Here is a 25031-nt window from a genome sequence, read left to right as displayed (position 1 = left end):
AACCAAGAGCTGGATGCTCAACCAGCTGAGCCACCCAGGCGCCCCTGGGGTCACTTCTGAATAAAGACTACTTCAAGAAGCAGGGGCTAGATGGAGGGCATCTGCAAGGACTCACCCACCTATTATATCTTTTTTGAGTATTTATTATTACAGCAACTTGATTTCAAAAATTAAGCTTCTCTTCACTCAAATACAATGATTCGTCCTTCTCTGTGGGTCTCTTTTAATGTGATCGGAGTCCAAGCATCAGTTACCCAACTGAAGCCTTTCTCTTTAAAAAGAATCTGCTATGGAAGGGGCAGGAGCACAGGCTTCCCTTCCAGGGTCCAGGAAGAGCCACGTGAGTGGGGAGGGGGATCGTTACAGGGATCCGATCACACCCGAGAGAGAGAGAGAGAGAGAGAGAGAGAGAGAGAGAGAGAGAGAGACAGCTACTTTCAACTCCAGAGTAGGCCAGGCCAGAGCTGAGAACCTCAGGTTAGACCAGTATGCACCTGCCTGCAGCCGTGGTGGGGAGGAGGATCCCTAGGTCACCCCTTACCTCTCTCCCAGCCCAGCTGAGATGCTGAGTTCATCGGCGATGAGAAAGGCACTCAGCTGAAGGGACAGAGAAATCCTGGGTGCAGGCCTGGTGCCAGGTAGTACTGATTAAGCCCAACCCACCTGCCCTGGCTGTCCAGGATTTGGCAAGCCTGCCCAGTACCGGCAGGGGGAGAGCCGGCTTCCAGCCAAAGAAAGACGAGGGGCTCTGGGGGGCATCTCTGGCCTTGAACAGTCAATGGAGCAAAGCAGGGTTGGGGCCAGAGACTGCAGCATCTGGGAGGGAGACAGGCAGGGCGAGGAAGGGGATTAGGACCCCAGCCCCAATCCCACACAATCCTTGGGCAACTGGAAAAGGCAGGAGACGGACAGAAGGGCCTGCTGGGAGGGTTTCCTCTCTGGCAGACAGAGGGCAAAGGCTGCAGACAGATCCTGCGAGAGGTCTGAGCTGGCTCTGCCGAAGTCTCCGGGCGATCTGGGAGGCCCCCGGGGCATGAGAAACCAAAGGGAGGACTTCTGTGGGGGCAGCACCTTTGAGGAGTGGGGTGAGGACACCTGGCACGAGGAGGGTCTCAGAGTTCCAGCAAGGGCACGCAGAGGAGCAAAGAAAATAAACTCCCTTTACCAAGTCTACACTCTCTCCCTGAGCCCAGCAGTGGAGAAGCAAGACTCCTGTGACACTCAGGTGGGGAGGGCGTGAGAAGGAGGCATGAGGGAGGAAGGATCCTGAAGAAAGCGCCCTTAGAATCCAGGCCCCCAGGCTCAGGGGGGGCAGGTCCAGAACTCTGGGCCACTATGAGTCGCTAAGCACAAGCACGCGGGTCCTCCTGGCCTTTTGAAGGTCATCACAGTCTCGGTGGCCATGAAATTGACGGACTTGTTGCCCCTCGGACATGTCTTACCCATTCTTCACCCCAGCCGCGTCCACATGGGCCTCTCTCTCTGCCGGAAGTACCAAATGGGGAGCAGAAAAGGGAGCCCCCTGTGGTGAGCTACCTTTGAGGACCTACTGAGTTCCAATTCCAAGTTCCTCCCCTTAACCAACTGAGTGACTTGGAACAAGTTCCTTGGCTGCTGAATCTCAGTTTTTTTCATCTGCAAATGGGGTTTCTCTTCCCTGAGCCCCCCCTCTCCCCATTGCATTCAGTACCTGTTCTCATCTGTCTCATTTTACTGTTCTGGGATATTTTGTGCCCCCCCCCAACCCCGAGGGCAGAGCTAGTCAGGTCACTAAGTATGAGGTTTGTTCCCCCTGTGACTCCTCTCCTTGTCCTGTCTGGGTTCTGGAGACAACAAAGCCCAACTTCTGGGGTGTCGCCTCCTCCGGGGCCCCACGGGTTGGGGTCTATGTGATGACTCCCATGAGCACCTGGGGCCAGAGCCCCGGGCTTCTGGATCCTGCCTTCCACAGCCCCTGGCGCAGCACTGAGCAGCCCATGGAGGAGCAGAAGGCACTGGTGGCGTGACCGCCCATTCTGGCACCTCCTTAGAAGAACATGGAAGAAGTGACAGCAGCTGGGTGAGGCTCCCTGGGATGGAGGAGGTGCGGGGCCCACGGGGGCACCGGTGTCAGGGGGTGCGGGACAGAAGGGGCCCAGATTGGGAACAAAGGTTATCGGGCTCTGCAGAAAGCATCACTGCCGTGCCTCCCTCCCTGCCAACTTTGGGGAAAGAGAGAGGCACTCTGGGAGACTGAATTGGCAAGCTCCACAGCTGGCTGCCTCAGCAGGAAGCGGGGGAGGAGTCAAGGGCCAGAGAAAATCAGGAATGGGTGTAACACACCCAGATCTCTAAGCGTTTGAAAGGAGTCTACCAGATCCATAGTGGTTGACCTGTGGCGGAGGACGGTCGAGATGGTTCTGGAGTGAATCTGTGGGTCACCACTGAGCAAACGCCGCAAGGCCTTGGCCGGGCTGATCACGTGTGCTTTGGCGCCCTCTTCTGGATTCACGTGATACACGCACACTGGGGGTATTGCTGGGGGTTTTACCCACATTTTAACACTTGGCCTTTGCTCTTCTCTCTGAACCACCCTTCCTGTAAGTGACACCCTCAAAACCGCAGGCACACTTGAGCAATGACATCAGTTGTGCACACCACGAGAGTCACCTCCCAGACACCATGAAGGGAAGGGCTTACTGACACATAATTATCATATTCGTCTGGTCCTGGGCAAATGTCAATGTTTGCTCATTGAAATTTGACCCATCCACGCTAGAAGGAAAAAGAAATAGCTTCTCGAGTTGTCTGTATATCTGACTTTCTTTATTAAGCCTTGGGACCCATGTCTGGAGTCCTCAGGGTCTCCAACTCACCCACCAACCAAAGGTCCCAAACCTTGGTAGGGATTTGATCATGCAGGGAACCATGAAAATGAGAGGGCCAGAGTCATTCACTCATTCACTCACTCACTCACTCACGCAGTCGGGGTTTCCTGAGCACCTCCCTTGTCTGAGCCTGGCACCAAGGATTCCAGAGACAGCTGTGGCATCTCTGTGGCATTACGCTAGGCGCACAGCCTGTGAAATCAAGCAGACGTGGGGCTGAATCCCAGCTTTGCTTTCCAAAAGCTTCATAACACTGAAGGAGTTTTTTTGCTCAGCGTTAAATCTCAGTTTTAAGTCTCTATAGCCTCCTTCCTTGCTGAAACCATTAGGGTTGTTAGCGCCTCCCTCCCAATGCTATCGTGAGGACTGAATGAGATCGCGTAGTAAAGCTCAGCTCTCAGAGCGGCCACTGCCGCTCCTGACGCATGGGGTGACCACCAAGTCTGGGAACAGACGCGAACGCTTAACAGCTTGTTGCCAGTTCATTGCGATGCATGATGAAATGATACTGTCTGTGTTTCCAGACTTTATGGCCACCCTATGTGTGCCCTGCCGTTGACCGGCTTTCAGTCTAGCCCTGTGGTTCTCAAAGTGTGGTCCCCGGACCAGCAGCATCGTCATCACCTGGGAAACCTGTCAGAATGGCAAATTCTCAGACCTTCTGAATCAGAAACTCTAGGGCCAGGGCCAATCTGTTTTAACAAGCCCTCCGGGTGATTTCGACGCACACTCAAGTTAGTGAACCACCAATCTAGGGAAAATAACACACATGTAAACAGTTACAACACCGGTGGGCTTCCCTAAAGGAGTGATGTCATGGGCTGAGTTTTCAAAGAAAGGCAAGTATTCACAGGTGGACACAAGCCCTGTGAAAGGAGAGATTAGCACTTGCAAAGGCTGGGAGGCATGGAAAAGAGGTATGTGTTGAGGGAACCACAAATGATCTGGTCTGGCAAACTGGGGAGTATGGGAGGTGAAGTCAGAGCAGGAAGGCAGGAAACCAGATTATGAAGCCCTTTGAAGTACCTGAGTAAGGAATTTCGATTTTATCTTGTAACTGACAGAAGCATGAAAGGTTTTTTTGTTTTGTTTTGTTCTTTTTTTTTTTTTTCTTGGAGTGACAAGGGGCAGGGGGAGGCGGGCACTGGGGATCCGAAATGGGCTCTGTGCGGACAGCAGACAGCTCAGTGCGGGGCTCCAACTCACGAACCATGAGATCAAGACCTGGGCCAAAGTCGGATGCTTAACCGACCGAGCCACCCAGGCTCCCAAGCATGAACGGTTTTTAAAGCAGAATGATGTGACCAAAGCTGCGCTTAGCAAAGAAGCATTTGTGAAGCAGTATGGCCTGGAGGCAGGAACACCAGTCGGGAACCTGCTAGAATGATCCAGGTGAGAGCCCGTGTGGGCATGAAGTCAGGCTGTGACCATGGGGTGAAAGAGATTTAGGAGAATTGCCAGGCAGTGGGGCTTGAGGCTGTCTTGGAGGGATCTCCTCTGGTGGTGCTTCTTTATTTTTATCTTTTTAAGTTTATTTATTTATTTTTAGAGAGAGCGCTCAAGCAGCGGAGGGGCAGAGAGAGAGAATCCCAAGCAGGCTCCACACTGTCAGTGCAGAGCCCCACACGGGGCTCGAACTCACGGACTGTGAGATCAGGACCTGAGCCGAAATCAAGAGTCAGTCGGTCACTTAAGCAACTGAGCCACCCAGGTGCCCCTCTGGTGGCACTTTCTGAGAAAGACAGAACTGGTGTTGGTGAAGAAAAGGTGAAGAGCTCGTGATGCTCCGGGCTGGTAGCCGGAGGAGTCAATGACGCCTGTGTGGTTTACCTCCCAACATTTCCATTCATTTATTCCAGCAAATATCTCAGATTCCTGTCACACTCCGGCAAGGTTCTAGGACACAGTGGAGCATGAGATAGCCAGAATCTGTTCTCAGGACTGACGAGGCAATGGGGAACACCACCGATGACTAAGTAAATATAGAAATGTAGAAACGACAAACTTCCAAGTAGTGGCGGGTAGTCTAAAGAAAAGTAACAGGGTCTGAGGGTGCCTGGCTGACTCAGTCTACACAGCATGAGACCCTTGAGCTCAGAGTTGTGAGTTTGAGTCCCACGTTGGGCATAAAGTTTACTTAAGAGAGAGAGAGGGTCTAAGGAAGAGCAGAGCAGGTAGTGAGGAACGGTCCCTCCGAGAAGATAACATTCGAGCTAAATGATACATAGGGGCCAGATGCACAAAAACAGGAGGAAAGTGCTCCCAGGCAAAAGGAACAGCAGATGCAAAGGTCCTGAGGTAAGCATGAATTTGGCACACCGGAGGAAAAGAAAGATAAAAATCACGGTAGCTGGCCTGTTATGGGAGATGAGGTCAGAAAGGGCCAGGGCCAGGCCAAGAAAGGGTCAGGGCCAGGCCACGGCAGGTGGTAAGTGTTCAGGGGTGGTTGAGATGAGGTAATACAGGTGGAAGTACTTAGTAGATGGTCTCAAGCACCAGATCCACCTGAGGAGTATGAAGATGGTTAGGATTTTTTTTATAATTAATTTTTTTTTAATGTTTATTTTTGACAGAGAGAGAGAGACAGAACATGAATGGGGGAGGAGGGGCAGAGAGAGAGGGAGACACAGAATCTGAAACAGGCTCCAGGCTCTGGGCTGTCAGCACAGAGCCGGATGCGGGGCTCAAACTCACAGACCGGGAGATCGTGACCTGAGCCGAAGTCAGACGCTGAACCGACTGAGCCACCCAGGAGCCCAGAAGATGGTTAGGATTCTTAACCGAAGCAGGGGTTTGGGCTCAATTTCAGGGAAAGCTCAGGCTGTAGAAGCCACGTCCTAGCTGAACAGTCTCCGAAGCAGATAACTTGTCCATTTTGTTTTGTTTTTGTTTCAGGAAGATGGTTCACAGCCAAGCTGATGTAAAGGCTGGGTGGTCTGGAGGGAGGGTGGGCGCTCATGAGAGATGAATGAAGATTTGGAAGGGGAACAGGAGGGGGAGGAGATGAGGGGGGCCCTCCCTCCCCCGGCCGGGCAGGGGATGCCTCTGGCGGTGCCCACGCCCCAACCGTCTGCTCAGCCACTCTCTTACCAGCCCTGTAGACTCCGAGGCCAGGCCAGGCGCAGGCCTGAGCATGCCAAGCCTCGCCCGTGGGAACAATGCCAGGACCCGGCCTGCCTGGGAGATGGAGAGACCCAGGCCAAGGCGGCGGGAAATGAAACCAATCGGGTAGACGTGGACCACCCCAGCCCAAAGAGTTCTCTTCTGCTTCCAAGGTTACATCCGGGGCGCCTTCCCCAGGTGTCCTGCCGGCTGCTGAGAGCACCAGCTAGCCCGGCCCACGGCGGAGCGTGACCAAACCCCAGGGAAAAACAGCACCGCACGTACCCCGCCACCTCCAGGGTCACAGATGCTCCGTCTAGGAGAGCAAGAGAGACGGAGTGGGCCTTGCCACGGCCCAACCTGCCTGTCCGCGCACCTCACTCACACCTTCCCTCCTCCTGCTCCACTCCCTGTCTCTTTCGGGCTTCCTCGCGCTCCGTCTCCTTCCTCGGAGACTTTTGTCCCACGGGGGTGTCTAAAGCAGCCGCTTTGCTTTACTTTGTTGAGCCATCCCTGCTCCCCCCAGCACTCCACCCACCCATCCAAACTGGGAAGACTTCCCATGATTGACACTGGCCCTCCCAGGCCAACAGAAACACACACACCCCATATGTGCACGTGCATAAACACACACACACACACACACACACCACCTAGCTTTCTCTGCCAGGCTGGAGGCCTCCTGGCCACTCACAGACCCCAGCAAGGCCTTCAGTGCAAGAGCAGCCCCTTTAACAACCCCCCCCACCCCCCACCCAGGGAGGCATCAGTGACCAAAACAGCAGGCCCAACAGCCACACCAGAAAGAAACTCCCATCTTACTCACTTGATGAAGTACACAGCTCCCTCCTGGGTAGAATCCATCTCCCAGCCTTTGGGCAACCCTGTGAGGAAGCAAATTCACAACATGACCCTCTCTTTCTTCTCAGCCCCGTACACCGGGTCTGCGCTCAGGAGGGATGGGGCCCGGAGAACCAGGAAAATTCACAGACCAGCCAGAAGTGCTCAAACCCACCTATCTCTCACCCTTTTTGGTCCGTCATCCCCATCGGTCTGTTTCTAGCAAAGAAGAAGAGGGATGGCAGTTAAGTGACCGAATGGATCGCTACCTCACAGGGTTTGCTCGTTCATTCGACAAGCTTTTCCTGAGCAGCTACTCTGGGCCAGGCCCTGCGCCAGCCCCAGGGACCCAGCGGTGAACGCACAGGTGGTTCCCCTGGAAGGGCGCTCCGGGCGGTCCCACAGCCCTCTCCCTTCGTCGCAGAAGCACAAGCAAGATCCAAGGGCGGATCCCTTGCCCCAGGCCTCACAGGCGATTAGCACCCAAGATCAGAACAGGACTCAAGCCTCCAAACCCCAGGCCAGTATCATTACCACCAGCTTCTGCTGCTTCTGGACAAGATACTGAGGACTTTTTCCCGCGCTGAGAACTTTTAGGATTTACCCTTGGCAACTTTTACTGACTATAGTCATGGTGCTGTACATTATATATTTCCTTATTTTCTAATTGGAAGTTTGTACCTCTTGACCTCCTCCACCCGTTCAGCCCCCCACCAGCTCCCCTCCCCTCCAGCAACCACGGTTCTATTATCAACGAGTTGTGTTTAGCCTGTTCTTCCGTCTTCCTGTTTAGATTCCACATAAAAGGGAAATCATACGGTATTTGTCTTTCTCATGTCACGTCGCACACCCCTCTCCTGGTCCATCCTTGCTGTCACAAGTGGCAGGATTTCATTCTTGTTTATGGCTGAGTAGTATTCTATCAGATATATACCACATCTTTACCCATTCATCGGCCATATTGTTTTCCAGAGTGGCTGTAGCAGTCTGCATTCCCACCAACGGTGCATGAGGGTTCCCTTTTCTCTTGTATCTTCGCCAATGCTTGTTGCATCTTATATCTTGTTGTGGTTTTGATTGCCCTTCCCTGAGGATAAGTGATGTTAAGCATCTTTTTGTGTGTCTATTGGCCATCTATATGTCTTCTTTGGAAGGATGTCTATTCAGGTCCTCTGCCCCCTTTTTGATCAGAATGTTTTTTGTCTTGGGTTATGTGTTTTGTGTGTTGTGTGGGTTTTTTGGTTTCGTTTTGTTTTTGTCATTGAGTGATACGAGTTCTTTATGTATTTTGGATATTAACCCCTTATCAGATACATGACGTGCAAATATGTTCTCCCATTCTGTACGTCGCCTTTTCATTCTGTGGATGGTTCCCTTGGCTGTGCAGAAGCTTTTGAGTGTGATGCGGTACCATTTGTTTATTTTTGCTTCTGTTGCCCTTGCTTTTAGAGTCAGCTCCAAAAAGTCATCACCAAGACTAGGGTCAAGGAATTTATTGTTTTCTAGGAGTTTTATGGCTTCAAGTCCTACATTCAAATCTTGAATCCATTTTGAGTTCATTTTTGTGTATATGTAAAATAGTGGTCTAGTTTCATTCTTTTGCATATAGCTGTCCAGTTTTGCCAACACCATTTAAAGAGACCGTCCTGGGGCACCTGGGTGGCTCAGTCAGTTAAGCATCCAACTCTTGACTTCAGCTCAGGTCATGATTTCATGGCTCATGAGTTCGAGCCCTGCATCGGGCTCTGCAGTGGCAGTGCAGAGCCTGCTTGGGATTTTCTCTCTCTGCACACCCCCCCCCCCCCCCGTTGCTCTCTCTCTCAAAATAAGTAAATAAACTTTAAAAAATTTTTAAAGAGACTGTCCTTTCGCCATTCCATATTCTTGCCTCATTTGTCATAAATTAATTGACCATATATGCGTAGGTTTATTTCTGGGCATCCCTGAAATAAATACCATTCAATCATGGCAAATGATCCTATTAATGTCTTGTTGAAGGCGGTTTGCTAATATTTTGTTGAGAATTTTTGCAATTATGTTCATCAAGAATATTGGCCCACAATTTTCTTTTTGCCTGGTGTCCTGGTCTGGTTTTGGTATGAGGGTAATGCTGGCCTCATAAAATGAGTTTGGAAGCATTCCTTCCTCTTTGATTTTTTAGAAGAGATCGAGAAAGATAGGTATTAAATCTTCTTTGAATGTTTGGTAGAATTTACCCATGAAGCCATTTGGTTCTGGGCTTTTGTTTCTTGGGAGGTTTTTGATTAGTGATTCCATTTCCTTACCAGTAATTGGTCTATTCACACTTACAATTTCTTCATGGTTCAGCCTGAGAAAGAAGATGGCATGTTTCTAGAAATGTATCCATTTCTTCTAGGTTGGGTAATTTACTAGCATATAATTGTTCATAGTGGTGTCTTATGATCCTTTGTATTTCTGTGGTGTCAGTTGTAACTTCTCCTTCACTTCTGATTTTATTTACTTGAGCCCTCTTTCTCCTTTTCTTGGTGAGTCAAGCTAAAAGCATGTCAGTTTTATCTTTTCAAAGAGCCAGCTCTTAGTTCATCTTTTTTATTGTCTTTTCCAGTCTCCATTTCATTTATTTCCACCCAGAGCTTTGTTATTTCCTTCTTTCTACTAACTGTGGGCTTCACTTCTTGTTCTTTTTCTAGTTCCTATAGGTGTAAAGTTGGTTTGGTTATTTGAGATTTTCTTGTTTCTTGAGGTAGACCCATATTGCTATGAACATTCCTCGTGGAGCTGTTTTTGCTGCATCCCAGAGATTTTGGTATGTTGTATTTCTGTTTTCATTTGTCGCAAGGTATTTTTTCATTCCTCCTTTGATTTCTTTGTTGACCCATTGGTTGGTCGGTAGCATATAGCATCCACATATTTGTGATTTTTCCAGTGTTCTTGTAATTGACTTTTAGTTTCATACCATTGTGGTTTGAAAAGATGCTTGATATGATTTCATTCTTCTTAAATTTACTGATACTTGTTTTGTGTCTTAAAATGTGATCTACTTTGGAAAATGTTCCATGTGCCCTTGAGAAGAATGTATCTTCTGGTCTGGGGTGGAACGTTATGTCTGTAACCATTAAATTCATTTGATCTAATATGTCATTTAAGGCCATTAATCCTTCTCTGTTGATTTTCTGTCTGGTTAATCTAGAACAAAATCTTTTTTAATAGCACCTCTGAAAAAAAAATATCCATGGAAATGCTCAAAGCAGAGAATCACAGGCTTACAGAGTGAGCAAAACCTGAATAGATACAGAAGGTGACCATGGCTCGGAGGTGCCCAGGCACTCCCTGCAGGTGGCTGCAGCCCCTAAGAGTGGGGCTCTATTAGCACTCTATCTCTTAAGAGCGCTCTATTAGGTACTGTTTCATCCTACGCATCCCCCCAAAAGAGCATCCTGCCTCCCCGGCAAACAGGATTCCTCCACCCCAAGGCAGAGGAAGGGTCTTCTGAGAAACTCAAGGGAAACCACTGTCCAAGGTGGAGACAGGCAGGGCACTGGTGGAGATCATTCCTTTTGGGCGTGCAAGAGCCCTGGGGCTGACCTATTGTAAAACATGTGTGGATTCTCTTGACAGATGATCACTGCCACCTGTCTGGTCAAGCCAAACACCTGCCTTGTGTATGAGGTTTTACAAAACATAGCCATTCACTCTTGGTCTGAATCTCTCCCGCCATATTATCAGCTGCCTCAGGGCACAAGCTGCTGGAGAGCAGAACCTGGGTTCTATAGAGTGGCGGGCCCAGTCTGTATAATTCATTTTATTCACCTCTATTTCTCAAGGGTCTAGATTTCCATGGTTAGTGTTGGCGGTGCTGCTGCTGCTTCAAAGTATCAGGGAAGCCAATGAACCCAGCTCCCCTCCCAGGGCTTGGTCCATAGAAATAATAACACCAGCTGCCACTTAGTGCTTCCTTCCTCTCAGCTACACATTTTACCACTGTTAGCATATTTAATTTGCAGAAAAGCAGTATGTGATAGGCACTGGCTTGAACATTTTTATAGACGAGGAAACTGAGGCCCAGAGAGGTTAATCAACTTGCTTAAGGTCACACAGGAAGTGTCTGGTCTGGGATGTGAGTCTGGTCTCTACTGCCTCCAAAGCTGACATTCTTTCCTCTGTGCTGCTCCATAAATGCAACTTGTTCCCCTCTGTCCCTGTGGGAGGACGTTCCCATTCAGAAGGGCGTGGGTTGGCAGTCTCCCCAAGTAGAGGGATCCCCATTGGGTCAGAATCATAAATAATCCTGCCACTGTGATGTGCCTGGGAAAGAGGCCAGCGTGGATTTTGTCCCCTGCCTTTTCCAGCAACTTCCCTCCACACTGCCCTCTCTGCCCGGGCAACACCAAGAAGTGCTTATATTCCTGTCCAGGCGGAGTGCCCGCTGAGGCAGCTGCCCTCCCAGCAAGCTTCAGGGGCATCTTAACCCCTTCCCAGCCTCGGACAACCAGTTGGCTGCGGCCCAAAATGAAGTAATTGGCTCACAGGCTTTTATCCGTCTTCTAGTCCTACCTAGGGCCATAGCGAGGCACACGCAATCACATTTTAAACACGGATAGCAGCACAAACAGCAACCCAGGAGAGGGACACAGCCCGATCTTGGGGTAAGAGGCCTTACTTCATGTCAGAAGTAACAACAGTGACCACAGCGATAGCGGTCACCTCCATTGATGGTGATTCTCTTGGGTAGCCTTTGCTATCATCTTCGGAGGTTCGCTGTCCTATCCCTATTTTGCCAATGAAGAAGAGCCAAGTCCCGGAAGATTTAAGCCACTTGCTCAAGACCACCCTGAGAGAAAGGAGAGTCAAGATTTGAGCCCAGGCCTCTCTGCCTCTAGAGCTTAGGCGTTTCACCCTGGCACGGCTTTGCGCAGCTGAACGGCCAGGTACTTCCCCTCTGTTCTTCGATCTTCCCACCCTTGAAAGAAGGCGTTGGGTTCCAGGGTCCCTGAAGTCCCTTCCGGCCCTGAAAACACAACGATCCTAGCCCAGAATCTAAAAGAAAGTGGGCTCTGGGCAGGCCAACACCTTACTTAACCCAATGTGTCCCGCAGTGCTGGCTGTGTCCCGTGAGCGACCCAGACTCCTAGAACCACGTGGTGTGCAGTCAGCGGAAGGGCCAGAAGGCCAGCGAGGGTGGCTCTGTGGCAACATTCTGAAGAGGAACACTGCCTGTCCACTCGAAGTACCCCGGCCCTTCTCATTCTTGGTGTCTCTGCCTCCCCCATTTAGACTGAAATTCCGCCTGTACGTGTCCTCACCTTCCCACTGGCCTGGGCTAGCACTGGAGTCTGCTCTACAGTAAGCAGTCAGTGTGGGCCCCGTGCCCTTTTCTCTCATGTCCCCCCACCCCCACCCCAGTGTGAAGGCATTCCTACTAGCCATGTGGGGCTACTTAAATTTGAATGAATTCAAACGTAACAGTTCACTTCCTCAGCCACACTAATCACGTTGCAATCGCTCAGTAGCTATTTGTGGTTAATGGTGACTCTGCTGGGCAGCTCAGAGAGAGAACGTTTCCATCATGGCACACGGTTCTATGGTACAGCACCAGGAGCTGGGATTACGCCTAGCTCAGGAGCTCTGAAGATGGAGAGGAGTTTCTGACTGGGCAGGGGGATGACAGAGGGGTCAAATCTGTGTCCTCAAAGATCGGTCCCATATGTTAACTACAGAACTGGAAGCTCAGAAAGACCTCAAGGTGAGCATCAATGCTCCTGCACCCTCCCCAGGTGGTCCAAATGCTAAGCTGAATCCGTCCATGCCGAAAAGAAAAAGTGAGAAGCAAAGTCAGGGCAGTTATGCTGCCTCAAGCCATCGCTTCCTCCTCAATTGCAAAGGTGGGGACAGCCAAGCTCCTTACCTGGGCTGGAGGAGTGTCCACTCTGGATGGGTGATTCTGTACCAGGGTGCACCCAGCTGGTTGACTTTTCCTCATCGCTACAAAACAAAACAAAACAAAACAAAACAAAACAAAACAAAACAAAACAAAACCAATAAGAAAGTGTCAGATACTGGGGCGCCTGGGTAGCTCAGTCGGTTAAGCGTCCGACTTTGGCTCAGGCCACGATCTCACGGTTGTTGGGTTGGAGCCCCACTTCGGACTCTGTGCTGACAACTCAGAGCCTGGAGCTTGCTTCGGATTCTGTGTCTCCCTCTCTCTCTGCCCCTCCCCCGCTCGTGCTCTGTTTCTCTCTGTCTCAAAAAAAACCCAAAAACCCATAAAAAAAAAAAGTGTCAGATACAATAGAGGCTTCCCGGAGTAGGACATCCCTCTCCCAATTCACACCAACACTGACGGTCTGATCCCAGGCACGTGAGATAGATGAATCCACCACACAGCCATTCATTCATTCACATGCACAAAGCATTTACTGAGTAGATGCTGAGGAATCAGAAATAAATAACATCTGACCCTGACCTCAAAGAATTTATAACCCACGGGGGAAACAGACATATAAAAAGACGGTTGCAATGTAATATAATAGGAAGTATACCCTATCCCTATTATAGCTACGCATAAAGAGCATTATCCCATCACAGAGGAGGAAGTGCTATCCGGGACGAAATTAAGGAAGGGGAACAGCACGAAGGGTGTGCTAAGGAGGTGACATTTGGGGTGACAGGTGAAGTCTCTGGGGAGAACAGTGAAGGTACTTAACTGGAAGCTTCTCAACGGATACAAGAGGAGGAGGCTAGGTGAACCCCTAGTCCTTGGGTGTCTCAATGTTAAATATTTTCGTTCACAACAGTCCTTCACATGAGGAATTTTACAGATGATGAACCTGAGGTTCAGAGAGGTTAAGGGACTTGCCCCAAATCATATGATCAATAAGTGATGAAGCCAGGATTCTAACAGCTCACTCCTGGCAAGTTGGGCTCCCCAAGACCACAGATCCGCTGGGTCTAGACTGGGAGGCAGATGAACCCATCAACATTTCTCCACCCCCACCAACCAAATGATATTAATTTTTCCAGAGTCAGTTGTGACCCACACGAGGCACCTGACTTTCTGGGCCAACCCAGGCACGTGGAGGAGAGGAGTCTGTATCACCTGCATCATCCAGGCTTTGGGGTGGGGCCTGTCTTGGGGTCCAGGACAGGACTCCACTCGCTGATGTTAAAGTATCCTTAACACTTTAATTAATATAACAAATCTCATTAAGAATTTTTATTGAAGTAATGGGGCGCCTGGGTGGCGCAGTCGGTTAAGCGTCCGACTTCAGCCAGGTCACGATCTCGCGGTCCGGGAGTTCGAGCCCCGCGTCAGGCTCTGGGCTGACGGCTCAGAGCCTGGAGCCTGTTTCCGATTCTGTGTCTCCCTCTCTCTCTGACCCTCCCCCGTTCATGCTCTGTCTCTCTCTGTCCCAAAAATAAATAAACGTTAAAAAAAAAATTTTAAAAATAAAAAAAAAAGAATTTTTATTGAAGTAAGATACACAATGTACAATGCTGCACATATTTTTTTTTTAAATTTTTTTTTTCAACATTTATTTATTTTTGGGACAGAGAGAGACAGAGCATGAACGGGGGAGGGGCAGAGAGAGAGGGAGACACAGAATCGGAAACAGGCTCCAGGCTCTGAGCCATCAGCCCAGAGCCCGACGCGGGGCTCGAACTCACGGACCGCGAGATCGTGACCTGGCTGAAGTCGGACGCTTAACCGACTGCGCCACCCAGGCGCCCCAATGCTGCACATATTTAAAGCGTACCATGTAAAGTGTTGACATGTGTATATACCTGTGAAACTATCACCAAAATCGAGATGTGAACCCCCCAGTTTTCCTTTGTGCCCCCTCATAATTCCTCTCTCCCACGCTGTCAGCTCTTTCCACCTGCACCGCCCCCCCCAACAACAACGAATCTGCTTCCTGTTTCTATAGATTAGTTTGCATTTTCTAGAGTTTCTAGAATTTTATATAAAGGAATCATGCAAGCTAGACTTCTTTGACTTCTTTCTTATTTTCTTCCTCCTGCTCTCCTTCCTTCTCTCCCTTTCTTTTCTCTCTCTCTCTCTCTCTCTCCCCTCTCCGTGGTAACATGTGTTCATAGTTGCTTCCGCTTCATTACTGAGTAGTATTCCATCATAGAATATACCACGGTGTCCATCTACTCACCTGGTGATGGACATTCAGGTTGTTTTCAGGTCGGGCCATTACAAACAAAGCTGCCAGGAACACCTATGCCTAAGTCTTCGTGTGGACACATGCTTTCTTTTTTCACTGGACTCCACTAATGTTTCTCTGAGTTTGGACACCTGCTACAGGACGGGGTTTCCCAGTGGACTCACCCGTCTGATGAGGAGGCAAGAAACAAAGCCACCGTTCTGGTGCCCCCAGGACCCTCGAACCATTGTGCACACACAGAGATGCCCTGTGTCGTGGGCTTTGGTGCCGGGAGGCAGTGGGAGAGGAAGCCCAGGAAGAGGAAAGTCAGCCAGTGTGAACTTTAAGTGTGCGGGGAAACTCACGCCCTTACACTTCCTCTTCAGCCACCCGGACACCTTCTGGCCCCGATTCCTTTTCTCCTCTCACATCATTCCCTCAGACGACCGTCTCCACGCGTCCTGGACATCATGGGCAATCCCAGGGTCACAGAGGTGGACACGATCCCGCAACCTCAACGTCTTTCCCCTGTCGTTCTGCTACTCCCCTTGCCAGCTCCTGGCCCAGAACGATGCAGTCACAGGCTGTCTCCACCCCTGGCTCTGGGCTGACGGAGAACTGTAAAACTGGGAGGACCGATGTCACTGCAAACCCACAGTCCCCACGCTTAGCTGGTCCCTAAGTGCCACCTAGCATCTTCTTCAGGGGCCCCGGCCAGTTGCCATTTGCAGAGTGTTCTAAAGCTTCCCCATCAACCTCAATCCCCTCACCAGCCTCTTCTTTCCTCCCCCTTCCCCGTTCTCAATGGACAATCTTATCACTTACTTCAAGAAGAACCAGAAACCATCAGTCAGGAGCTTCCTCAATACGCCCAACCAGCCACCCCCCAAAGCACCCATATCCCCACCTTAATACTTGTCTCTAGGGGCACCTGGGTGGCTCACTCAGCCAGTTACGCGTCCGACTGCAGCTCAGGGCATGATCTCATGGTCCATGGGTTCGAGCCCCACATCGGGCTCTGGGCTGACAGCCCAGAGCCTGGAGCCTGTTTCCGATTCTGTGTCTCCCTCTCTCTCTGCCCCTCCCCTGCTCACGCTCTATCTGTCTCTCTCTCAAAAACAAATAAACATTGAAAAAATTTTTTAAAAAATACTCGTCTCTACATGAAGAAGCGGCCTTCCTCCACGTAAGGCTAATCTCTCTGCCTGGGTTATAGCCCCCGTCATCTCCTGTTTTTTCCAGAACTTTATTCTATTGAGTATCACAAGATTGTCTCTTCCACTTCTCTCTCCCTCTCAGGTCATCGTCTGCTTAGCCCCACTCTGGTCTTTGTCTTCTGGTCTGAACCCTCCGCCTCCCCTCCCAGCTCGTTCCTCTTCTTACTGACCCAGCATCCTTCTTGGAAACTGGTCCCCTCTAGCTGTCCCCACTTCCTGGTCTCCCTCTCATCCATCCTTTGCAATCTGGTTTCTGTCCTCAGTCCTCCCCGAACCCACTTTTCTTAGAAGTCAGTAAAGACCTCCTTAGTTCTAGCCACTTTCCAGTTTTAAGCTCATTTGGCCTTTCCACTCTTGACCGTTCCTTCCTCTTACCATCTCTCTCCTCCTCCTGCTAGGGCAGTGCCCTTCTCTCGCAACCATCCTGCAATCTCTGGTCTCTCTTCCTCTATCCTTTCCTTCTACACTGGTGCTGCCTGGGTACCCCCATCTTCTTGGTCACACATTTCTGGACGGTTCCACCCTATGCAATGACTCCCAGGACTTCCTCTCCAGCCCAGGCCGCTGTTTGTACATCCACTTGCCTGTCAGACATGACCTCCTGAAGGTCCCGCAGGGACTTCAAATTCAATACTTTCCCCTGAATCTATAGGCCCCCTAAAATCCATTCCTTGTCCCATACGCCTCATCTCTGTCACACTCAAGTTAAAACCTCTGAGATTCATCTTTGATTTTTCCTTTTCCCTCTCTTCCCCAACATTCAGGCTGTAAATGAACACCCTCCTAAAGATTTCTCCTATCTCTCCTTCCTGCAACCTCACCACCTAAATCCAGGCCTCATCAGCTGTCTCCTGGACTTCAGCAGTCACCCCTGACTGCTCTCCAAACCCCAAGTTTCTCCCCCTACGCCCCCGTTCAGCCTTTAAGTCATCATCTGCCCACACAGCTGCCAGAGGGATGCTTCCAAAACCCAGGTCTAGGTGTCAATCCTCTTAAAAATCTCCTTTGGGGGGTGCCTAGCTGACTCAGTCATAAGAACGTGTGACTCTTGATCTCGGGGTCCTGTTTGGTGTCGAGATGACTTAAATAAGACAAAAAATAAATAAATAAAAATAAAGGGGCACCTGGGGGGCTCAGTCAATTAAGCGTCTGACTTGGGCTCAGGTCACGATCTCACAGTTTGTGGGTTCGAGCCCCGCGTCCGGCTCTGTGCTGACAGCTCAGAGCCTGGAGCCTGCTTCGGATTCTGTGTCTCCCTCTCTCTCTGCCCCTCCCCTGCTTGCACTCTCTCTCTCTCTCTCAAAAACAAAAAATATAAAAAAATTAAAAACAAACACACAAATAAGTGAATAAACATTTTAAAAATAATAAAAATAAAAATCTCCTTTGGTTTCCTATCACCTGCAGGACCAAGTTCAAACCCCTTAGCCTAACACACAAGGCCTCTCCAAAGCTGCCCCTTCTTATTGGTCCTGCCCCCTCTTCTGCAGCACCCCTGCAGCCTCCACTCCATCTCCACTGACCCCCTCGGAGTGTTCTAGACAACCTGTGCCCTGGCACTCATCAGCGCCCTCCTTCCCACAGGCCTCTGCTTCAGGGCCCCTTTCACCCTGGTCCTCTGCTCCAGAATCAGCCCAAATGTCTCCTCCTCCAGAAAGCTCTCCCTCCGCTCCCCAAAGAACGTCAGTTCTTTTTTTCTTGTGTTCCTAGACCATCATGCAAATACCTCGAGAATATATCCTATTATTTCCCAAGTATTTATTTGCATTTTCTCCCTATCACCTTCAAGGAAAAACCTGTATCTTACTTTTTTTTTTTTTTTCAACGTTTATTTATTTTTGGGACAGAGAGAGACAGAGCATGAACGGGGGAGGGGCAGAGAGAGAGGGAGACACAGAATCGGAAACAGGCTCCAGGCTCTGAGCTGTCAGCACAGAGCCCGATGCGGGGCTCGAACTCACTAACCGCGAGATCGTGACCTGGCTGAAGTCGGACGCTTAACCGACTGCGCCACCCAGGCGCCCCTTTTTAATCTCTAATGCCTCGCGGTGTGGCACACAAACAGTGGCTACTCGAATGTTCGTGGAGTGAAAGGCCAAGAGAAGCTGGAAGGCACGCAAGAGTCTGGGAAGAAAGAGGAGGACAGCCAAATTAACCACTTCAGCTGAGGAGCTCCTGGAAATACACAGGCGAAGGCCCCGCCCCAGATGTGGATCTCTGGAGGCGGGGCTCAGGAAGCGGCCTTTTCTCCATCTATTCCTCCGGTGATTTACATGGACTCAAAGGTCTGAAACCACTGACCAAAGGGACTCCGGTTTTAATACCGGTGGAGTTCTGTTATTTAAGAATCTGACCCAGGATCGAGAACTTCAGTGGAGCTAATTTCTAACATAATCTAATTACAGCATCAATTATGATCATGGCGATGATAATTACAGAAGAAAGGCCTAAAGCAAGTGTGGCAACGGAGAGGCAAGGGGAAAATCCGCTGGCTTCCTTGGGCTCCAGTTCGGTGCTGGAGGGAAAGCAGTGCTCTAAAGTCGGCGGGTACCGGGCTTGGCCTGAGCTCTGATTAACAAGTGGTTTTATTTGGAACAAGTACCCTTCCTCTCTGTAGACCTCACCTCCCCATCTGAAAAATGAGGGGGTTGCAGCCAAGGCTCCCTTTCAGCTCTAATGTTCTGTGAGTGGCTATCTTGAGGCAGAAAAAAACCCATCATGTGTGGGTAACAGTTCAGAATGCTGTGCTTCTAGACTTGCTACATTATCGGGAGATTTCTATCCTGGCAAAGAACGGCTATAGCAGGAGCGGGCCAAAATCGCACCAGCGAGGCCACTCTGTTATAATGAGATTATGCCAGAGCCATTTTGGTTTATGAAATTAATATAACGGTACTAATATATTACTGAGAGCAGCAGAGGCTCCCTCTCCTTAAAGAATGCCAAATGCGTGGTGGGCATCTTCTCCTTCCCCTTGACCACACAGCCCCATGAAGGAAGCAGGAAGGGAGAGGGGCTGTCTTCCTGGCAACACGGAGTCCTGGGATGAGGGACGGCCAGGAACTGGTGGCTGAGACAGGGTCTCCTGGTGTGATGTCTCTTAGCCCAAGTGTTCTGTAGGAAAATCTGGTGGGGGGGGGGGGCAAGAGAAAGAACATACCCCTGGCCCTTTCAGAGGACGGGGTTGAAAGGAATGACGGGCCCACTGGACACTGGGTCCAATCATCCTGCTTCGGGCACCCGCTGCCCCCCCCCACTCTGTCCCCCGTGAATGGGGACCAGCCGGAAAGGCCCGCACCTGCCCTGCCGCGCCCTGCCTTTCCAGAGGAGGACATGCCCAGCCTTAGCTGGACCTTGACCCATTGAGGAAAAGGCGGGAGACACATTCAAACAGGCGGCGATAAACTTATTAGTCATGCCTGCCTTTCCAGCCATCGCTTCCCCCTACCGCTCAGCCTGCCCCCCGCCCTGCCACCTTCCAAGTTGGACAACTCGAAAGAAAACATAAAATGGCAAAACGAGAGAGACCAACGTACTTGATGAAGAAGATTCTCCCACCGCGGTCAACTCCGTAGGTCCACCGGCCGGGCAAGTCCAACCAGTCAATCTCATCGGCCATCTCGGCCCCTCTCACTCTGGGCACCCCCCCGGGGCGCGGGGCTGACGGGGGGAGGGGGGGGGGGGAAGTTGGGGGGGTGGAGGGCTTCCTGCCCAGCAGCCCCCACTGTCCACCCTCCCGCAGGCGGGGAGGGGGACGGAGGTGGGGGGGGGGGGAAGGGTCCTTGCGGGGCGCCGGCCTCTCACTGAAGGCGGCGGGCCGCCAGCCGGGCAGCAGGGAGCAGGCGAGACTTAACCCCGGCGGGGCCGGGCCCCCACTCCAGCCGCCGCCTCCCCGCCCGGAGCCCGCTTCGGACGCCTCCTCAACTTAACGCCGGGCAATCCGCGCCGCGGGGGGTTCCGACGCTCCCTCGCAGGACTGCTGGCCGCCGCGCCGAGCGCTGTCCCCTCCCCGCCCGCAGCCGCCCGAGGAGCAGGTCGCCGTGCGCGAGCGAGGGGTGTCGCCTCTTCGCTCCCAGCTGCGAACCTGCACTTGAACCGCCGGCCGGCCGAGGGGAGGCGGGGCCGCGCCGCCGCCGCCGCCGCCGCCGCCGCCGCCGAAGGTAATTCACAGCCGGGAGGACTAACAGCGGCAGCTCGGCGGGTCCCCAGCCCCCGGCGTGGGGCGCGGGGAACCAGTTTGGCCGAAAGCGCTTTGAATGACGAACCTAGGGGACACGTCCGGCCCCTGACCAGAAAAGGGCGGGTGGTCAAACCTGGTTCTGCTTGGAGGGAGGTTAGTAGAGGAACAAAGGTCAAAAGCAGGGAAGGGTGGCACGCACGGGTGTGGGCAGCAAGGGGCCCTGGATGTCAGCCTCATTAGTCAAGCTAGCTCTTACTTTTGTTTCTGAGCACTTCCTCCAAGAAGCCTGCCATGACTAAGGAGAATCGGAGGGAGACCTTAGGAACACACCCAGAGAACAGCAGCTTTTGTGTCCCTTCCCCCTAACTTGCACCAGAAAAGGAAAAGGGAACGGAAAAAAGAAAAAAAGAAAAGAAAAAAAAAAAAAAAAAGGACTGGAATGTGTTCTGTGCACAGAATGCAGGTTGCAAACATTCAAAAGTGGCATATCAGAAATAGTATTGCTGGAACCCACAGTTGTGCTGTCTCTGTATCGAAGTCCGGGTGTAGTGAGCTTTTCCCAACTTCCTCCGGACCAGCCCCTGGGGCTCCTATAAGGTGCACACCGTTCCAATCCATGTGTTAGACCCAAGGGAGTCATTAGACAATGAGAAAGACACCTGCCTTTAGAGGAAACAACGTGTTGCACGGCAGCTGGCAAGTATGTGTGGAGTGAGCGTGCTCACTGTGAACATTCTGAGGGATTTGATCCCTGTTCCACCTAGGAAATCGCGTCTGCCCATGTGTTACCTCCTCCGGGAAGCCATGCTTGACTTCACCCCAGATTGATTTGTCTGTCCATCCTGTCTGTCATGAGGCCTTGTTAATAACCCTGTGGTGGAACTTATCACACTGTAATGCAATCCTTGATTTACTCATCTGCATGAGGCAGGGGCTCATCTTACGCATTTCTGTAGTCCTAGCACCGACCTGGGGCACCTAATTAATGTTTGATGATGACCGATACTGTCATAGCTGCGAACATCCCTTAACTCTAACCACAGTCCTGTACTTTGGGACCTTAGTTAGGGGGCGGCTGAATATAGCCATGAGCCTCATTGAGGTGTGCGTAGAGCATGTTTTCTGGAAAAAGAGACAGTGAGCCTTCCCAGGTATCCCAGTGCTCAACCTGGAGGACGTAACATGTATGCATCTGATAGTGAAGATAGAAGATGCCTCAGAGAACATCTGGTCCAATCCTCTTGTTTTAAATATGGGAAACTGAGGAACTAAGAGAAGGGGCTGATTAAGGTCACTGAGCGAGTGGTGGCAGACAAGGATGTACCCACCAATGTCCGGGCCAGAACTCTTGCCATTACATCATTTTGCCTCCAACTCTGGGAATTCACTCTGCCGACGTTTCCAGGTTGACCCCTGGATGCCAGGTCAAAGCTGAGCCCGTTCTGCGGATGCAGAGGAGTGGTAGAACCCCACACCCAACTTTGTCTTCCCTTCTCAGATCCTATGGGTTTCTAACCGAAAAGGCTGCGTTGGAGAGCAAAACAGAGCTACACCTGAGAAGCACAGGTGAGGCCCTGTGCCACTAACTTCCTGAATGGGGGAGGCTGGGAGGGTCAGGGATCAGACTCCCCTCCAACTTCAGTCGCCTGTCCACAGTCCCCAGTCTTGTGAAACACCTGTAAGGGACTCATCCTGCTGATAAAGCACAGAGCCACCTACCCAGCCCCTGTGATATCGAAGGATCTGAACCCCCAGAATTATTGCCAAGATGCCCCCAGGGAAAATACCAGCAGCCAGCGCGCTCCCAGTCTAACCTGAGCAACCAGTAAGGGCAGCTGCTTGGGCCGAATGTGGGTGGAAATAGGGGTTGAAGTGACATATATTTGAAAACACATATTCCGCCGCTGTCTTCTTTGAGGTGTAGGGGTTCCTGTTGATTTCTTCACGAGAGTTTTGCATTATTTGTCTCTAATCCACCCTGGGGTTCCTTAGAATCTTTACCGAGACATGGAAAGGGTGTTGGTTGAGATTTGGAAATTTTTTTTTTACTCATGTGAAAGAAGCAGTTTTGAAAATACTTTTCCAATCGTGGGGCATCCTCACCAGTGACTTTCCACATTGTAGATCTTGTTTATCAGGTGTGATCAGTATCAATACTGCTCAGAAAGACATTTTATCAAAAGGAGTTCAAAATGAGGCAGAAAAGGAGTAGTAAATTCAAATAAACACAGCCCTTGCTTCAACAGTTACCTGGAAGAGAGCAGGGGGGTTGATACGTTGAAATGAAAACCTTATGTGCTTTGTGGACCAGTTAAAAAGGTAGTTGTTTTCCCCTGAAGCAAATTTTATTTTACTTTTTTAAAAGGCAACAAAGCATATGGGTAAAAAGTACCTGTAATATTTAGAAATGATTCTGATCCTCTCATATATTTTGAGGCCTCAGATTCATCACTTCTATATAATTATGCTTTTCATTTGGTACCAGTGGTGGGTTGAAAAACAGCCCCCAAAGCTGTCCATGTTAAATCCCTGGAATCTACGAATGTGACCTTATTTGGAAAAAAGGTCTTTGCAGATGTAATTAAGTTAAGGATCTGGAGATGAAGAGATGATCCTGATTACTCGGGTGGGTCCTAAATTCGATGACAAGCATCCTCCATAAGAGACACGCAGGGGGAACTTTGAAGCAGACCAAAGGGGAGGAGGCAATGTGACCACAGAGGCACAGATTGAGGTGATGTGGCCACAAGTCAAAAATAGGGACAGCCACCAGAAGCTGGAAGAGGCAGAGAAGGAATTCTCCCCACCCCCCCCACCCCCCCCCACCCCCCCGCGCCGAGCCTCCAGGGGGAGTGTGGCCCAGCCAACCTCTTGATGTTGGACTTTGGGCCTCCAGCACTGTGAGAGAATGCATTTGGGTCGTTTTAAGCTGCCCAGGTTGTGGTGACTTCTTACAGCGGACCTCGGAAATTAATGCAGTGCTTGTAAAAAACTCTTACTGAGGCCTCAAGGAAATGTCTATTATCTTGACTTGTCCAATATCTAATCTCCTTTCTTCTGTTAATAGCCCCTGAATTTCCTTTCTGACATTGTCCCTTCTGCCACTCTCAGCCCATGGGGGTTGGATGGGCTGGCCTCGCCCCACGCCAGCCCTACTGGGGGGCAGGGACTGTGGCACGGATGTGGTGAATCTCTCTGTTCCCCTGGCCATAGTGATTGGTTCAGGAAAGGACACATGACTCAGACCAAATCAATGAGATTTACTTTTTTTTTTTTTAAGTTTATTTATTTATTTTGAGGGGGGGAGTGCAGGAGGGGCAGAGAGAGAAAGAGAGAGAGGAAGAGAGAGAGAATCCCAAGCAAGCTCCACACTGTCAGTGCAGAGCCCAATGTGGGCACTTGAAATTACGAACTGTGAGATCATGACCTGAGCCGAAACCGAGTCGAATGCTTAACCGACTGAGCCTCCCAAGTGCCCCAATGAAATTTACTTTTTTTAAAGGACCCAGAATTCTCAGGTAAAATCCCTTTTTTCTCTTGGATTTGAAGCTGGCAATTGTCATTGGGAGCTCCTGGGATCTTCGGGTGGGAGAGGCCGCTGAAAGGGAAACCAATACAGGAAAAAGTGGAACCAGAGATAAGGAGAGCCCGGGTCCTCCTTATATCCCATGAGCCCTCGGACCCAGCTCACCAGAGGACGCACTACCTCTGGGATTTCAACCTGTAGGTGCCTTTATTTGCTTCAGCCAGTTTGAATTGGGTTTCTGCCCCTAACAACCAAAAAGTCCTGACCAATACAAAGGTCACAGTGTCTCGTGTTTCTTTTCCTTTGGTGTAAACAATGTGGTTTTTTTGGGGGAAAGCCAATGAGATAACCACCTGCATTTTTTGTGATGCCCAGAACGAGAACGCTTCTCTTTCAAGAAAACCACAATTTTAGATTAAGAGAAGATCTGAGTGATCATCTCATCCGAAGCCTGCATTTTCCTCTTGGAGGACACAGGGAAACTCAGGAAGAACCCAGAATTGTGGCAATTCCACAGAATTCCACAACTCGGGTCTCCTGGAAACCCAGTCTGCAGCAGAAAGCTAGATTTCAAGACATTTACTTTATCGTGTAAACGTATTTGGCCAAGAGACTTACATAGTCACAAGAAGATTATAACAGATTCCTCTGCTCTATAAAGAATAACAACGATGGTAGTCTTTATTGAATGCTGGTATTTAATAGTTATGTTCGCCTCTAAATGAGGTGGAGAGCCAGTGGAGGGTTCCCTGTAGGGGTGCCATGATCTTCACGGTTCAATGTTTGGGGTTTTTTAATTTGTTTTTTATTTTGTTCTATTTTAGAGAGAGAGAGCATGCGAACCGGGGAGAGGGGCGGAGGGAGAGAGAGAAAGAATCCTACGCAGGCTCCACGCTCAGCGCGGAGCCCAACGCAGGGCTCGATCCCATGACCCTAGAATCACGACCTGAGCCAAAATCAAGAGTCAGACGCTTGGCTGACTGAGCCACCCAGGTGCCCCCTTCCTGGCTTAACATTTTCTCGAGGATCATTCTGGCTGCTGTTTGGACAGGGCAGAAGCAGAGTCCAGCTAGGAGACTACTGCAAGATACAGGGATGGCTTGGTTCACGGCGCTGGGGGTAGAAACGGTGAGAAATGGTGACTTTTTCTGGGTATCTGTTGAAGGAAGA

The 25031-nt window shown here is 50.6% G+C and overlaps 1 protein-coding gene across 1 annotated transcript in view; it reads right to left on the bottom strand.

Moving 5' to 3' along the window:
- Positions 1–19796, bottom strand: part of PLEKHA6 (pleckstrin homology domain containing A6) — a 143542-nt gene extending 123746 nt beyond the window's left edge. The window contains 3 exon segments of the mRNA XM_086693104.1: positions 6796–6853; positions 12697–12773; positions 19692–19796. Coding sequence (XP_086549230.1) covers positions 6796–6853; positions 12697–12773; positions 19692–19774 — 218 coding nt within the window. The 5' untranslated portion in view covers positions 19775–19796.
- Positions 19797–25031: the final 5235 nt, after the last annotated feature.

Source organism: Puma concolor, chromosome E4, assembly GCF_028749965.1.
Source record: "Puma concolor isolate L17-30 chromosome E4, mPumCon1.1.hap2, whole genome shotgun sequence".
In the NCBI taxonomy this organism is placed as follows: Eukaryota; Metazoa; Chordata; class Mammalia; order Carnivora; family Felidae; genus Puma; species Puma concolor.
This window is presented reverse-complemented; position numbering and strand designations above follow the sequence as displayed.